The sequence below is a fragment of the Erythrolamprus reginae genome, chromosome 1 (genome assembly GCF_031021105.1).
Source record: "Erythrolamprus reginae isolate rEryReg1 chromosome 1, rEryReg1.hap1, whole genome shotgun sequence".
In the NCBI taxonomy this organism is placed as follows: Eukaryota; Metazoa; Chordata; class Lepidosauria; order Squamata; family Dipsadidae; genus Erythrolamprus; species Erythrolamprus reginae.
This window is the reverse complement of record NC_091950.1, coordinates 373,274,377-373,291,789: the sequence shown is the minus strand read 5'-3', so window position 1 is coordinate 373,291,789 and position 17,413 is coordinate 373,274,377. Positions and strand designations below refer to the sequence as shown.

The following is a 17,413-nucleotide window of genomic DNA, read 5'->3' as shown; positions in this document are numbered from 1 at the left end:
CTTGGGGTAAATACAATTTCTTTGCTGATTAAACAGTACCCTCAGATACATTTATACATCTTGATAATGTGCAAAGCAACGTTTATTGCATTGGTCGGTTATTGCCCATTATTTTTTATTTTTTATTAAATTAGATGGCAAACATTTGCTGCATTAAAATTAGTATGGAAATTGATATGCTGCATTGCTGATTTCACATGTGTATCTTAATATAGGAACATGTGTTTCCCTTTGCTGCTTAGCCTTGAGATACTTAAACATCCTTTGTTGTTCAAGCAGCAGCTGTTATGAATTGATGGATAAACAGGGCATCATTGTAAGTCATTATTATGGGAGAAGAGCAGTTGATGATGGAAACTGCCTCTGGCATTCTTCTGCAACTACTAAAAGAAAATAAGATATGTCTACAGGTTGGCAAAAATTACACATAAGAATCATTGAATAGCATTCCGGGATTTTGAGATTTTGAAAGGTGACTTAAATACATTATATATACACTGTGATTATTTCATTATAAAGTCTATATCAGGATTGTCAATGATACCTTGGTATTCAACTGCTTTGAAACTCATCAAATGTGGTACTCAATGCATTTTGACATGAAAATTTTGTCCCAGTACTCGTTGTTTGTTTGCTACTCAATGCACAACTTGTCGATATCAGGTACCTCATGACTCACTACATAATTCCTTATGGGAAAAATTAATAATAATAACAACAACAACAACAACAACAATAATAATTTATTAGATTTGTATGCCGCCCCTCTCCGAAGACTCGGAGCAGCTCACAAAAACAATAGCAATACAATACAAATCTAATGTTAAAAGACAAAGTTAAGAAACCCACTATCTTTAAAAAGCAGGCAAGCTACACAATCGCACCACACTCAAATCCTACTAGTCAGAAAGGGAGGACCCCCCCATGCCTGGTGACATAAATGGGTCTTCAACATCTTGCGGAAGGCAAGAAGGTTGGGGGCAGTTTGAATCTCCAGGGGAAGTTGATTCCAGAGGGCCGGGGCTGCTACAGAGAAGGCTGTTCCACCAGGTCCCACCAGACGACATTGTTTAGTCAATGGGACCTGTAGAAGGCCAACTCTGTGGGATCTAATCGGCCACTGGGATTCATGCGGCAGAAGGCGGTCCTGTAGGCATTCTGGTTTAGTACTTATTGTTTTTGGTATCTGATCTTGGAACTAATTAACAAGATTTCACTATATTTGAAGGATATAAACTGACCAAAGCAAAAATGATAGCATATCCTCCTCTCTCTCTTTTTATCTAATTATTAACAATTCTCCTAAATTTCTGCTGCATCACATGGCAATTCTTTCTTTGTCCAAAATAGTTTTTAAATCAGCTATGCAATTATCTTCATCCCTATGTTCCGAAAGTGCTTTTTTCAAAAAGGAGCTGGACTTTCTTGATGTTTTCTTTGACAATGTTTTGCTTCTCATGCAAGAATCTAGTTTAGTTCTTCAGAATTGAAGAAGTTTCTTGGATTAGAAGCAAAATGTTTTCAAAGACAACACCAAGAAAGTCCAGTTGCCTTTTGGAAAAAAAAACACCTTTGGTATAACCATGACATGGGAATCTATGACAATTCACCAAGGCTAACTCAATGATCCTCAATCATCCATGTCATGGCAATGGGACAACTCACAACAGCCAAATTGTCACAGCCATCTCGCCACAGGACAACTTGTTGCAGGACAAGAATTACATTAATAACAAAGAAATGATGGACTTGAATAATTAAAGAAGGGATGCAAAAGGAGGGACAGAATGAAATGTGAATTGCAAAATTAATATATTATTTATTTATTTTAAATAATTAAATAGAATTGTTAAATTGTCCTGCAGTGAGTTGTCCCTCAGCGAATTGGCCATGATGAGTAGCTGCAGCAAGTTGGCCATGGCAAGTTTTTCAATTTCATGACATGGATGATTGAGAACTTCTCCATTCTCCACAGACATGCTGCCTTATTGATTCCAAAATGCTATCAGCGGTCAAAGAATATTGTAGCCATCCAAAGTCATGAGGCAGTTGGAGGCAGCCTATAAACTCCGTAAATCCCATTAATAAATGTGCAGAGCCAGCAAGTGTTCCCTTTAGCCAGTGAACAGGACATTGTAAAAATCACCATGCTGTCAATGCCTTACTATCTTTCATTATAACAACTATTTGAGTATAAAAGTATGCATCCCTAGTTTTATATAGAAAAGGGAAAAATAAATTGCCAGCCTCTCTCCCCCTATATTCTCAGTATGTATTGAAAGTACAGTATTTAGCTGTCTTACACAGAATCTGAGTTTTAGGTATGAATTAAAAGACTGTCAAGATCATGTTCTTCTTTTATCTACTTTCTTGTTTTTAAATTTAATTTAATTTAATGTATTAGATTTGTATGTCGCCCCTCTCCGAAGACTCGGGGCTGCTCACAACAATAAATACAATAAACAATGATACAAATCCAATTAATAAAAGTAGAATTAAAACCCCTTAATATTAAAAACAATCAATGCAACACAGCCATACCATTCTCAAGTGTTATAGTCAGAAGAAAGAGGGGAGTTTATTTATTTATTTATTTATTATTTGGATTTGTATGCCGCCCCTCTCCGAAGACTCGGGGCGGCTCACAACAAGTGAAAAACAATCCAATACAATCCAATTAATTAAAATATTATAAGTTTAAGAAAATCCCCTATACTAACATACACACATACAGGCATACCATATATAACTTCAACGTGCCCAGGGGGAGATGTTTAGTTTCCCCATGCCTGACGGCAAAGGTGGGTTTTGAGGAGTTTACGGAAGGCAGGAAGAGTAGGGGCAGTTCTGATCTCCGGGGGGAGTTGGTTCCAGAGGGCCGGTGCCGCCACAGAGAAGGCTCTCCCCCTGGGGCCCACCAACCGGCATTGTTTAGTTGACGGGACCCGGAGGAGGCCCACTCTGTGGGACCGAATCGGTCGCTGGGATTCGTGCGGCAGAAGGCGGTCTCGGAGATATTCTGGTCCAGTGCCATGAAGGGCTTTAAAGGTCATAACCAACACTTTGAATTGTGACCGGAAACTGATCGGCAGCCAATGCAGACTGCGGAGTGATGGTGAAACATGGGCATACCTGGGTAAGCCCATGACTGCTCTCGCAGCTGCTAATCCCCTCATGCCTGGTGGCATAGGTGAGTCTTTAACATCTTGCAGAAGATGGGGGGGGTGGGGGCAATTTGAATCTTTGGGGGTGGGAGTTGATTACAGAGGGCCGGGGTCACCACAGAGAAGGTTAAAGCTATAATAAATTAAATATTATTAAAGCTATAATAATGGCAAGACACCTTAGTTTTGCAACTAAATGCTTTACTCAGTGGTACCAACGAGGGCTGCTGGCTTTAGTGAAGAGTTTTTGCATAAAACAGTGTTTCCCAACCTTGGCAACTTGGAGATATCTGGACTTCAACTCCCAGAATTCCCCAGCCAGCATTCGTTGGCTGGGGAATTCTGGGAGTTGAAGTCCAAATGTCTTCAAGTTACCAAGGTTGGGAAACACTGGCATAAAGTAAGGAAGGCAGTGCTTTGCTGGAGCCCAAAGGAAAAAGGTTGCCATTTAAATGGCAGGCAAAGTGAGGCAAGGATACAACAAATGTTCCAGGATCACAAATTGTGAAAGACGTTTTGCCATTTGAGTTGTATCACACTTGAACCAGAAGAAAAATGTGGCTCAGCTTCTCCAAGTAAGCCACTTTATGAGAATGCGAAATGTGTTGATCTGGATTGGAACACAAATTTGATATAGGAGAGGCCCTATTTGAAAATGTTATCATCTGATTGATACATTGATCTATCGATGTCTTGGGGAGAAAGAGACTCATAGACATTAAATATTTGTTTGTTTGTTTGTTTGTTTGTTTGGCTGGTTGGTTGATTAATTGATTGATTTTCATGCTGGCCTTCTCCTTAGACTCAGGGCAGCTTACAATATGTTAGCAATAGCACTTTTTAATAGAGCCCGCATATTTTCCCCACAATCCGGGTCCTCATTTTACCCATCTCGGAAGGCTGGAAGGCTGAATGAATGTGTGTGTGTGTGTGTGTGTGTGTGTATGTATATATATACTGTATATATATACAGTATATATATATATATTTGTTTGTTTGTTTTCGGAGATTTTCACGGGTATATGTACGTAGATTGTTCTGAGTTCGGGTTTTGCCTTGTGTAATATTTTGAGTGTCTATGTGACGTTTCGGTGAAATCACATTCACCATCATCAGGCTGAAGTTATAAACTTCGTGCTGCTGTAAATATAGAATGTAAATATATTTACAGCAGCACGAAGCTTATAACTTCAGCCTGATGATGGTGAATGTGATTTCACCGAAACGTCGCATAGACACTCAAAATATTACACGGGGCAAAACCCGAACTCAGAACAATCTACATATATATATATATATACAGTACTGTATATATATACACACACACACACACACACACTTCTGAAACAAAGAAATCAGACAGCTGCAAGTTAAAAGACTGATTGCTTGGCAGTTTGCAGAATTAAAATAGGAGAGGAGGAAAAGAGTTAATTGCTGATCTTCACCAGCTGTCAGGAAGATCTGCATACTCAGCATTTGTGGCTCTGACAGAATATTTTAAATTGCTTTCACACACTTCCCCTCTTCTCTGTGTTTAGAGTTTCAGAGCCTTTAGTATTCACAGATGAGCTTGCTAACAACAAACAGAACCATTTGCTGCAACAAGCCATGGGACTTTCGCAGTGGAGCATGAATCCTAGACGTTATATTTTTGTCTTTAAAAGCGACTGATTTACATACATTCCTCTTAGCATCTGTCTCCTATCTGACTGATCTTCAAATTCCAAGCTGCTTTGACCCTGTTCCACATGAGGGCTCACTCCTGGGGACTAAATTAGATGAAGAGCCACAACTGTTGAATTGCCCATTGTTTCCCTTTCTACAGCCAGTGTGTAATCTGAGGAGTATAAAAAGTTCGATTATTTGTAGATCCTGGCTCATGAGTACCAGTAGTTGAAACCTCATAAGCAGGAAGCCAGTCCATTCTAGCTAGATGCCCCTGAAACAATTTCCACGTGGAAATGAGCAAGCATGGGGTTTCATGATCCCGTTGATCTCTTTGTCAGCAGCCTGACCAAGAAATTGCCCCTAGGATTTTTTAATTAAAAATATACTTTATTAGGTTATATTAAAAAAAAATAGGGAAAAGGGGTGATGGGAATACAAAAAAGAAAAGTAGGAGGGGGATGGGGTAAACAGTATTTTTATACAGCAACTTATATATACAGTGTTCCCTCGCTTTTCGCGGGGGATGCGTTCCGAGACCGCCCGCTAAAGTTGAATTTCCGCGAAGTAGAGATGCGGAAGTAAATACACTATTTTTGGCTATGAACAGTATTACAAGCCTTCCCTTAACACTTTAAACCCCTAAATTGCAATTTTCCATTCCCTTAGCAACCATTCAGATTATTACTCACCATGTTTATTTATTATCGTTTATAAAAAAAAATATTTATTAAAGGCAGACGAAAGTTTGGCGATGACATATGACGTCATCGGATGGGAAAAACTATGGTATAGGGGGAAAACCCGCAAAGTATTTTTTAATTAATATTTTTGAAAAACCGTGGTATAGACTTTTCACAAAGTTCGAACCCGCGAAAATCGAGGGAACACTGTATTGTTGTATATACATTCCAAATATTTGTCTATATGTAATTATCTCGTATTCAATATTCTGATTTGGATAATCTTATAACTGTAGTATTTAATAGTCCAAAGGTGACGTGGAAAGGAAAGGTATTTGGAGGTGGGATAGAAAAGAAAAGAAGAAAGAAAGGAAAGAAGGAGAAAGAAAGAAAAGAGAGAAAAAGAGAGGGAGGGTAGTACCTGCGAACTAGCAAGCATATGGATTGTGACGGCTTAGTTTGATTATGTTTGTTATTTTTGTTAGTGAGAAGTATTTGCCCCTAGGATTCTTATAGAGGTGCAAGTTATGCACCCACTCTTCCCTGCCATTCATTGATCCTTTTTTCTGCCTCTCTTCTAGGTATAGTCACTCATCGATACAAGTAGAAACATAACCTGAATCTATTTTGTTGATGTCAGGGGAGTGCTAATGTAATTAAGAAATTTTAATTGGTTCACTTACATGATTGACAGTAGTTTATTGCTGAGTTATTTGGAAGTTGAAACGAGGATAATTATACCCACTTTTCAGATCAGGAAAAATCTGTGTTGCGTAAGAACAGAAACTTTTTTGATTTTTATTTATAATCTAAGAAAGTTGGCCGCCTGCGGGAGGCTGAAATGTGGTTCTTCCATAAGGCCTTGAGTCAGGATATTTCTTCCTCCCTTTCCTAGGGAGATTGGAGAAGGGATTACAAGAGAGTAAGCAGGCACACAATGGGGGGATGTTTGCATAGTGCACAGGGGGCTACTAGCCCACTGCATCACTTTCAATGTGAATTCTGTATTGTGTGCCTATTTCTCTGTTCTAATCCTTTCTCCAATTTCTCTGCTTAGCAAGGAAAAAAGAAAAACAAGTCAGGTACTGGAAAAATATGTGCTGACTGTAATGGCGATTAGGTGATCGAGAGATGCTGTGAAAGTTGCAAATCAGGGCATTATAAATTCTCATCACCTTCTACTGGGTGAAACAGTGCATCATGGGGGTACTATTTCACACTGTTGTAACTTTGAATGGAAACTAGACAAGGCAGTCAATAAGCAGGGATTATCTGTACTGTATGATTGAGTTTAGAACATAGAAACATAGAAGATTGACGGCAGAAAAAGACCTCATGGTCCATCTAGTCTGCCCTTATACTATTTCCTGTATTTTATCTTACAATGGATATGTTTAAATTCAGTTACTGTGTGTTCTGTCTGGGTCACTCCGGAAGCTATGACCAACCCAAAAAGATAAGCCGGACACACTGGTAGAATCCAAACACAGTTTTATAATGGTAAAGAGAAAAGAAGCCAACAGAAAATGTCCTTACAAATCAGGAAAACACTGGAACTCCAAATGGATACATGAAGGCAATTGTTCATACAGAAACACAGGATCCTTGATGCCAAGACGAGGCTGTAGATAACAGACATACACCTCCCATGCGTCTTCAAGACTGCTGGGCCACGAGCCACGAACAGAAACGCTGAGAGACAATGCAGATTACAGCAACTCCACTCTGATAACACTCCACACTGCCGAAAGAGTTTGCCTGCCTTATAAACCCTTCCCTGCTAATGAGGACCACACCCAACCCCCTGGTGTTCCTCATTCAATGCTGATAATATTTCTTCAATTGATTCCTCCTTTGATCTATGCGTCTCTGTCGCATACTAATGATAGCTTGTGCTTCGTCATCCAATGACTCCAGAGACTCCAAGCTACTGGCTTGAGAGAGCCCCTCCCCAGGGCTCCCAGGCCATTCTTCCTCGTCACGTTCCTGACTGTAATCTCCCCTGTCCGACTGCCCAGAACTCTCCTCTTCGCTCTCATCCTCCCCCGGGCATGGAGCCAGCAGAGACGCAGCTGGTCTTTCATCTGACTCAGGCTGAACCACAACACTGTGGATTTACCAACCACGTCTGTTGGAAGTTTGTTCCAAGAATCTACTACTCTTTCAGTAAAATAATATTTTCTCACGTTGCTTCTGATCTTTCCCCCAACTAACCTCAGATTGTGCCCCCATGTTCTTGTGTTCACTTTCCTATTAAAAACACTTCCCTCCTGGACCTTATTTAACCCTTTAACATATTTAAATGTTTCAATCATGTCCCCCCTTTCCCTTCTGTCCTCCAGAACCCTATGATTATACAACTTCCTTGCTATGCTTATTTACTGCTTTGTTTTACCTATTGAGAAATTTATTTCGGTTAGCCCTGGAGTTAGAATCCTTGTTCTGCTGTACCATACAGACAAGAGGGGGCCCTCCCTAAATTTTTCAACAAGCAAAGTACAAGTCAGAGTTGGTATTTCTTCTGCTTTCCAGATTTGCAATGATGGCTGTTCTTTTTCTTAGACATCTTTAAATGATTGAAGCCTGTGTAAATGTTTCAGAGTGCAACAAATGTATCCCCCTAATTTCTAAATTTTAAATCTGGTATCTGTTTTGCATTCTGATTTTAGTATTGGTATGTGCAAAAGATACTTGGCCAAAATACCTCCCCAAACACAACATTTTTCACGTCTTGAGCACAGTGAAGTCCTAAAACATGTTTTACGTAAAATAAATAGTACTGTAATGAATACATGCTATATTGATCACATCAAACAGCTTCAAACTTGCATTATCCAGATGAGCATCTCAGTAAGCATTCAGTTTGTATATGTAGTGGAACATAAACACATTTGATTTATATATAAGCATTGTGTGTGTATATCCATATATGTATCCATATATGTATATGACTATGGAGGTAAGTACTAAATTAAAATTAGAAGTGTACATTTGCCAAACCTGTTACATTGGATTCCAACTAATTTAGGATATCAGATTTATTTTACATTTTTTCTGGAACACTCTGCTGTTGAGTAAAAGCAACTTTATCTCTTCGCTTTTTCAAACTTCTTGTAAAAGGGAGGAAGTGCAATTGTCTTTGGCTGTGTAGGATTATCCGAATAAGCCCTTGAAGTCTCTTTGTGTATGTCAGATATGAGTAACGGAGATACTAGTCTGTAAATGTTTAATCTACCAAGCGTAAGAAAATGATCAACAACCCAGCTCTGGTGCCTTGAGCTTATAAATCTAGCTGTGTAAAGGAGCCGACTGTTGAGCATGGCATTTGTGTACTATTGGTGCCCTGGTGACCATAAGCATTTTACTTATTGTATATTGTTGAGGTATACACGTAAAATACTCTTCTTTCTGCATCAAATTTTTCAATTTTAAATATACAAGTTCGAATGGAATGTATGAATGTCATGTTAAACGAGTAGTTCTCAACCTGGGGGTTGGGACCCTTTTGGGGGTCAAACGGCCATTTCACAGGGGTTGCCTAAGACCATGGGAAAAGATAAATTTTCCCATGGTGTTAGGAACTAAAGCTTCTATTCTGGCGCCTTGGAACATATTTTAACAATCCGACCAATCAGACGTTTACAATGGGGCTGTCCCTTTGACCTTCCTGCCAATCAGCTTAAAACTCTGTTGGGAGAATTAGCACTAGACTTATGGTTGGGGGTCACCACAACATGAGGAACTGTATTAAGGGGTCGCAGCATTAGAAAGGTTAAGAACCATGGCGTTATGAACCACGGTGCTATACCAATATATTGTACATCTTCTAGGGAGTTAATGTTCGTAGCCTGTATTGCAGAAAATATCCCTATAGTAGTATGCTTCTAGACCAGTGATGGCAAACCTATGGCACGGGTGTCACAGGTGGCACTCAAAGCCATATCTTCTGGCATGTGAGATGTTGCCCTAGCTCCGCTCCAACCTCATGTGTGTGCTGGCCAGCTGAATTTTGGCTCACGCAGAGGGTCTGGGAGGGCGGTTTTAGCTTCCAGAGAGCCTCTGGGGAGATGGGGTGGGGCGTTTTTACCCCTGTCTCCAGGGAAGCCTTTAGAGCCTGGTGAGGGTGAAACACAGGCCTACTGGGCCCACCAGAATTTGGGAAAGAGGCCATTCTGGCCTCCAGGGGGGGGAAGCTGTTTATGCCCTCCCCAGGCATTGAATTATGGGTGTGGGGACTCGCGCATGCATGATAGCACATGCCCATGCTCTTTTGGCACCCGAGGGAAAAAATGTTCGCCATCACTATTGTAGACTGTTGTCAGGTTTTGGAGTTACTTGCTGGGTGTGAGGTGAGCTTGGGTGCATTGTGTTCTTCTTTCTCAATAAACAGTTCTAATCAGTGAGAGGCCAAGGCCCCTTTTTGTTTAACATATCTACATGACAAGGATCGACAAACCCAGGCGCCTGGTCGCCAGTGGCGCCTAGAAAATGTTGTCTGGCGCCTAGAAAATGTTGCCTGCTGTACTGTATGTATACAGTATATTTTTCCCGCCTTGTGTTTACGCCCAGAAATGGTACATCTTGGCTTCCGTAGCTCCGCCCATCAACCTCGGAGCGAGCTGCTTTCCCAGCGTCCCCTGCGCTTGCGTGCGTCTCTCCCTCCCCCCCTTGCCTCCATTCCACCTCCTACTCGAACCCCTTCACTCCCCCCCACCGCACACAGACGCTCCGATCTTGGCCGCTCACCCGCCTTCGGAGAGAAGCGGAAGCCCCTCCCCTCCCGGCGTGAGGTTTTGTTCATTCCTCCTCCGGCCGCGTGCGCGGTGACTTCCGACCAGTAACCCCTCCTCCCCCCTCCCCCCCTCACCCGCGTCCCCGGCCCGGTCTCCCTTTCCTTCTTCTCTGTTTCGGTTTCTGACTAACGGTCTCCCCTCGGATCCCGACGGGAGTACAGCAGAGCCGGCTCGGCGGAGCCAGGCCTGTGCCGGGGGGAGGGGGTGAAAGCGATGTCAGGTGGAGACTCGGCAAAAAACCAAGTTTGCTTAAAAAAAATTCTGGCTCCTAAATTTTTTGGCTGGCTCCTAGATTCTGAACAACTTTGTCGACCCCTGCTACATGAGACTATATGGTAGTGTTCCTCCCAGTTCGGACCAGATCGCCATCTTTTTTCCTGAATTTTCGGCCGATTTTACTTTCTTGGGATGGCTCCGCAAGCCACAGTAGTTGACAATAAGCTTCCACATACAATTTAAGATTCTAGTTGTCATCTATAAAGTCCTCTGTGATATAGGATCAGGTTATATGTTAGATAATCAATCTTCTTTGGTTTCTGCTTGTCCAGTAAGATCAGACATAGTTGGTATGCCTCAGATTCTCTCAATTATACAATGTCAGCTATCCTTGTTTTTAACACCTTCCCTCTAGAATAACTTTCATAGGGTTCCCCCTTTGACAATGTTTCAGAAGTCTTTAAGAATCTGGCTGTACACCAAGAGTTTGAAGCATTTTATTAGATTTTCGAACACTAATTGATTGGCTGATATGTGCTTTATCCAGATAATAGATTCTTTTTATGTGTTTTTATTTTAAATGTAAGCCTTTCAGAATTGTTCTGAAACCGAGCAGCTTCTATCAGTGGTTCTCAACCTTTCTAATGCCGCAATCCCTTAATACAGTTCCTCATGTTGTGATGACCCCCAACCGTAAGTCTAGCGCCAATTCTTCCAACAGAGCTTTAAGCTGATTGGCAGGAAGGTCAGAGGGACAGCCCCATTGTAAACATCTGATTGGTCGGATTGTAAAAATATGTTCCAAGGCACCAGAATAGAAGTTTTAGTTCCTAACACCATGGTCTTTTCCCATGGTTTTAAGCGACCCCTGTGAAACAGTCGTTCGACTCCCAAAGGGGTCCTGACCTGCCAGGTTGAGAACAAAGCATTAATAATAATAATAATAATAATAATAATAATAATAATAATAATTTATTAGATTTGTATGCCGCCCCTCTCCAAAGACTCGGGGCGACTCACAACAATGAGTTAAGTTTAAGTTAGTTATTTAGTTAATCAAATGGTAATATTTTTCTTGTGTTCTTTTTAGCTGTTGGTGCTCGAGCCAAGATATCTTTCACTAAAGAGCCATATTCTCAGGATGCGTTGCATGGTCGTGCTGCCATTTTGCGTTGTGAAGTGAAAGACCCCAGAGACATTGAATTTGAGTGGTTACAGAACGGGGAATCTATTCAGGACACTGAACGACGTTTCAAGGAAGGGAGCAACCTTCAGTTTGCATCCATTGATCGTCAGCAAGATGGCGGGAACTTCCAATGCGTTGCCAAGAATGTAGTTACTGGAGAAGAAGCTCGGACAACAAATGCATCTTTCAACATAAAATGTGAGCATTATCTTTGTTACTAACATATTCTGATGTTCCATCCACCTGTCAAAATGGAGAGAAAAGGGAAGATATACAACAAATGTGTTCTTTAAATACACCAACTTGACTTCTGCAGCAGATGCGCTCATGCACTAGGAAGCATTGGCTAACCATAACTCTAGTACAGTGATACCTCGTCTTACGAACTTAATTGTTTCCAGGACGAGGTTTGTAAGGTGAAAAGTTTGTAAGACGAAACAATGTTTCTCATAGGAATCAATGGAAAAGCGATTAATGCGTGCAAGCCCAAAATTCACCCCCTTTGCCAGCCGAAGCGCCCGTTTTTGCGCTGCTGGGATTCCCCTAAGGTTCCCCTCCATGGGAAACCCAACCTCTGGACTTCTGTGTTTTTGCAATGCTGCAAGGGAATCCCAGCAGCGCAAAAACGGGTGCTTTGCTGGCAACGGAAGTCTGGAGATGGGGTTTCCCAGTGAGGGGAGTCTCAGCGAAATTGCAGCATCGCAAAAACATGGAAGTCCTTGAAACCCCACCTCTGGACTTCCGTGTTTTTGTGATACTGCAATTTCTCTGAGGCTCCCCTCGCTGGGAAACCCCACTTCCGGACTTCCGTTGTCAGTGAAGCACCCGTTTTTGCGCTGCTGGGATTCCCCTGCAACATCGCAAAAACATGGAAGTCCGGAAGTGATGTTTCCCATGGAGGGGAGCCTCAGGGGAATCCCAGCAGCGCAAAAATGGGCGCTTCACTGGCAACAGAAGTCCGGGGGCGGGGCATCCCAGTGGCAGCGGCTTGGGTTTGTAAGGTGAAAATAGTTTGGAAGAAGAGGCAAAAAAATCTTAAACTCCGGGTTTGTATCTTGAAAAGTTTGTATGACGAGGGGTTTGTAAGACGAGGTATCACTGCATCTGTAAATGAAAAATATTGGTTTGCATGGGTAGCTCAAATCCTTTTGTGGTAAAACTTGAAAGGAACATTGTTTATGAAGAATATATAGTCTATTTACTATTTCATAGTCAATGTCTATTCAATACTAATGCAGTTAATGAAAACAGTGCTAGTAATAAAGTACAAATATAAGGTTTGATACATGTCAGATGTTGCTAAACTATATGGCTTAAATTAACAGAGCATCATTTTACATAACTGTAATTAATATGTGATTGAAAAAAAAAACCCAACAACCCAAAAGACTGGAAACCATAAAGCAGAAAATGCATGAAAAGTACCTTAACCACCACAGTTCAGATCTATTTTATTGTATTTACCTTTAAACTACATTTTCTCAAACTAGTTCTAATGTTGACTAATAATAATAATAATAATAATAATAATAATAATAATAATAATAATTTATTAGATTTGTATGCCGCCCCTCTCCGAAAACTCGTACAATGTTACAATAATGTAACATATGTCTTAGAATAATACTTTTTTTGACCTGGAATTCATTTTTCCCTGGGTTAGCCAAAAGGTTTTTTCTTTTATTCTTTTCTTTTATTTTTATTTATATATTTGCCAAACAATTATAGGATGGTAGTTTGTATAAACATAACATTAGAAAAAGTAATGATAAAAAATAATGATAAAAGACAATAGGATAGTAGGACAGGGATGGTAGGCACAATGGTGCGCTTATGCACACCCCTTACAGACCTCTTAGAAAGGGAGAGAGGTCAATTGTAGATAATCTATGGTTAAAGATTTTGGGGTTAGGAGTAGAAACCACAGAGTCAGGTAGTGCATTTCAGGCGTTGATAACTCTATTGCTGAAGTCGTATTTTTTGCAGTCTAGTTTGGAGAAGTTAATATTTAGTTTAAATCTATTACATGTTTGTGTGTTGTTTCGGTTGAAGGTGAAGTAGTTGCTAACAGGAAGGACATTTTGATATCTGATTTTATGAACTATAGTTAAGTCAGAACAGAGACGCCGGAGGAGTAAGTTGTCTAATCAAAGTATTTTAAGTCTGGCGGAGTAAGGTATTTTGTTGTGAGAAGAGGAGTGAAGGACTCTTCTTGTAAAATATTTTTTTTATTGTGCACTGCCAATTATGGCAGTTTATCTAATTGTAAACGAACATACAAAATATTCTGAATGTTACGATACATATTCATTTATGTGCCTTAAATTAGTTTGGAGCTGGAGTTCTTTCATATATTTTATACATATATTGTATATATGCAGAAGTGTATACTCATACTGCACATTCATTATTATATTAATAAATTCAAAAATATATTTAACTTATAACTGTTGTTCTTCCTCAAGTCAGCAAAAGCAGTTATAAAATAATAGACCTTCTGTTTTGGTCTGCTTCAGAATTTGCTCAGAAGATGCATATTAAAGGTACCTTGTGGAGGATGGAAACATCTTCATTTAATCAGATTCTGGATGCTGCTTGACAGCTTTTAGCTAGAATGTGTGCTGTAGATAAAATATATGAATGTCATGATGTCCAAGTGAATAACTTCCTCAATGGCAGGCAATTATTTTAGAATACTGTTGCATCTATTAGATTCTAAATAATGTTGTGTATGGCTTTATTTTCAGTAATGCCGAGTACCTGAAAACCAAGATCCTAACTGGGGCTGAGTCAGCTCTTTGAGTCAGATCAGTGTTACATCTACTGTTAATTCCACTCTTTGTTTAGGTTGAGCCAAGCTAAAAAAGAATCATGGGAGATTTTCGCAGAGCCAGACATAAGCAAATGAGTCAGTTCTGCATCTTGGCTGTCAGTTGGGTTTAGCACTCCAGCTGTAAATCCTCCCACCGGGTATACCTAACATTTGTCTTTCTCAACTCTTTTCTTCCCAGCATCTTAATTATTTATTCTTAAAAATTGTAAGGAATATGGTAACCTATTTAATAGTTCACATTGATTATATATTAGCTTTCACCTGTTATCTCTATTTCAGAGAGGGGGTAGGGATTTCTGACAGTCTCAAAATGGGTGAGCAGTGCAGTCAGGCGGTAGGGAAAGCATGTAGGATGCTTGGCTGCATAGCTAGAGGTATAACAAGCAGGAAGAGGGAGATTATGATCCCGCTGTATAGAGCGCTGGTGAGACCACATTTGGAGTACTCTGTTCAGTTCTGGAGACCTCACCTACATAAGATATTGACAAAATTGAATGGTCCAAAGACGGGCTACAAGAATGGTGGAAGGTCTTAAGCATAAAACGTATCAGGAAATACTTAATGAACTCAATCTGTATAGTCTGGAGGACAGAAGGAAAAGGGGGGGACATGATTGAAACATTTAAATGTGTTAAAGGGTTAAATAAGGTTCAGAAGGGAAGTGTTTTTAATAGGAAAGTGAACACAAGAACAAGGGGGCACAATCTGAGGTTAGTTGGGGGAAAGATCAGAAGCAACGTGAGAAAATATTATTTTGCTGAAAGAGTAGTAAGTAGATCCTTGGAACAAACTTTCAGCAGACGTGGTAACTGAATTTAAACATGCCTGGGATAAACATATATCCATCCTAAGATAAAATACAAAAAATAGTATAAGGGCAGACTAGATGGACCATGAGGTCTTTTTTTTGCCGTCAATCTTCTATGTTTCTATATTATGACTGGAGAAAATAAACCTTGGGGATGTTCTAGGACTCAGAAATATATTTATAAACATTCGCATTGCCAACAGATTCTAAAGCTTATTCCATCTCTCATTACGCTATTGTTTTTATCTAGTATATAATTAATTCCTCTTCTGTTATTATGGTTTTCTTTTTTTGCAAATGCTTAATAGGAAAGATTGCATTTTATCTGATTCCTTCTCTGCAAGGATTTCTTTAATAATTATATGAATACTTTTTAAAAGTTCCAAGTCAAGTTATAGACAGGCAGTAACGCTACCTTTTATGTAAGCAAGAGCAATACAAGTTACAGCAAAACAAATAATCCACTTGATTTTGCTTTTTCAGTGCCAGGCATGTGCAGTCACGCCAAGGTGAAAACAATTTTGTACTTTCAGAGTGACTGACGAGTTCCAAAATATACAAAAGGGCTGCGGTCTCAAACTGACTAATTTTTACTGTGTTTTTGAAAGGGATTGAAACAGGAAAAGTTGTCTTGAAGAATCCCGTCAGAGTGGAGGATATACAAAGTTCTTCTCCAGTAACGTTGCATTGTCATATTGATGGGCACCCACGGTGAGTCCCTACTTTGAAGGATTTGTACTTATTTTGGGTAATTTTTCTTCCTCCATTCATTAGTGTAAATTGTCTCTTCCAATAAAATCTCAGATGAATTTGAGTTGCTCGTGCTCTGGCCACCTCTCGCAACACACTAGATGGGGCTACCCTTAGAACATAAGAACATAAGAAGAGCCATGCTAAATTAGGCCAAAGCCCATCGAGTCCAGCATTCTGTGTCACACAGTGGCCCACCATGGGGATCTTGAGCAGAAGGAGAAGGCAAAACCCTCCCTTTCCCTTGACCCCCAACAAATGGTACTCAAGGGAATCCTGCTTGCCTCAACCAACATAGAGGCGGCACATGGACATCCGTTTCAATAACCACCCAAAGTATTCAAGAGTATTTGGAAGCTAACATCCCTGCTGGTGGTGCCAGGCATCTTTCTGGTGCAATTCAAGGTGGTGTTATCATCTCGCTTTTCGTGGGGGATGCGTTCTGAGACCGCCCGCGAAAGTCGAATTTCTGCGAAGTAGAGATGCAGAAGTAAATACACTATTTTTGGCTATGAACAGTATCACAAACCTTCCCTTAACACTTTAAACCCCTAAATTGCAATTTTCCATTCCCTTAGCAACCATTTAGATTATTACTCACCATGTTTATTTATTAAAGTTTATTAAAAAAAATATTTATTAAAAGCAGATGAAAGTTTGGCGATGACATATGACGTCATCGGGTGGGAAAAACCATGGTATAGGGAAAAAACCCGTGAAGTATTTTTTAATTAATATTTTTGAAAAAACGTGGTATAGACTTTTCACAAAGTTCGAACCTGTGAAAATCGAGGGAACACTGTACTTTACAGCCCTCTCTAAGCAGTTTACAGAGAGTAAGCATATTGCCCCCAACAATCTTGGATTGCCACATATCTCCCAGATACCAATGATAGCACACAGAGTTGGCCTTCTCCAGGTCCCGTCGACTAAGCAATGCAGGTTGGCGGGGCGGTGGGGGAGGGCCTTCTGTGTTGCAGCTCCAACTCTATGGAATCAACTCCCGCCCCCCGAGATATCTGTACTGCTCCCACTCTACTGGCCTTCTGTAAGGCCACGAAGATCCAGCTTTGCCAGCAGGTGTGGGAACCATGAACTAACAGCTATCATGGGCAAATCATATGAATGGTATGCGTGCATGTTGTCTTGACTGTTTTATTAAGGGTTTTTTAATGAGGGCTTTATAGTTTTAGATAGTATATTCAACTTTTTATTCTTTTTGTATTTATATTGTTATTGTAAGACACCTTGAGCCCTTTGGGATTGGGCGGCTTAGAAGTCGGATTGAATGAATGAATGAATGGATGAATGAATG

General features: G+C 40.3%; 1 protein-coding gene across 1 annotated transcript in view; it reads left to right on the top strand.

Moving 5' to 3' along the window:
* Window positions 1-17,413, top strand: part of PTK7 (protein tyrosine kinase 7 (inactive)) — a 109,646-nt gene that overhangs the window by 53,960 nt on the left and 38,273 nt on the right. The window contains exons 2-3 of the mRNA XM_070734585.1: window positions 11,612-11,905; window positions 15,957-16,059. Coding sequence (XP_070590686.1) covers window positions 11,612-11,905; window positions 15,957-16,059 — 397 coding nt within the window. The remainder of the gene's footprint in view (window positions 1-11,611; window positions 11,906-15,956; window positions 16,060-17,413) is intronic.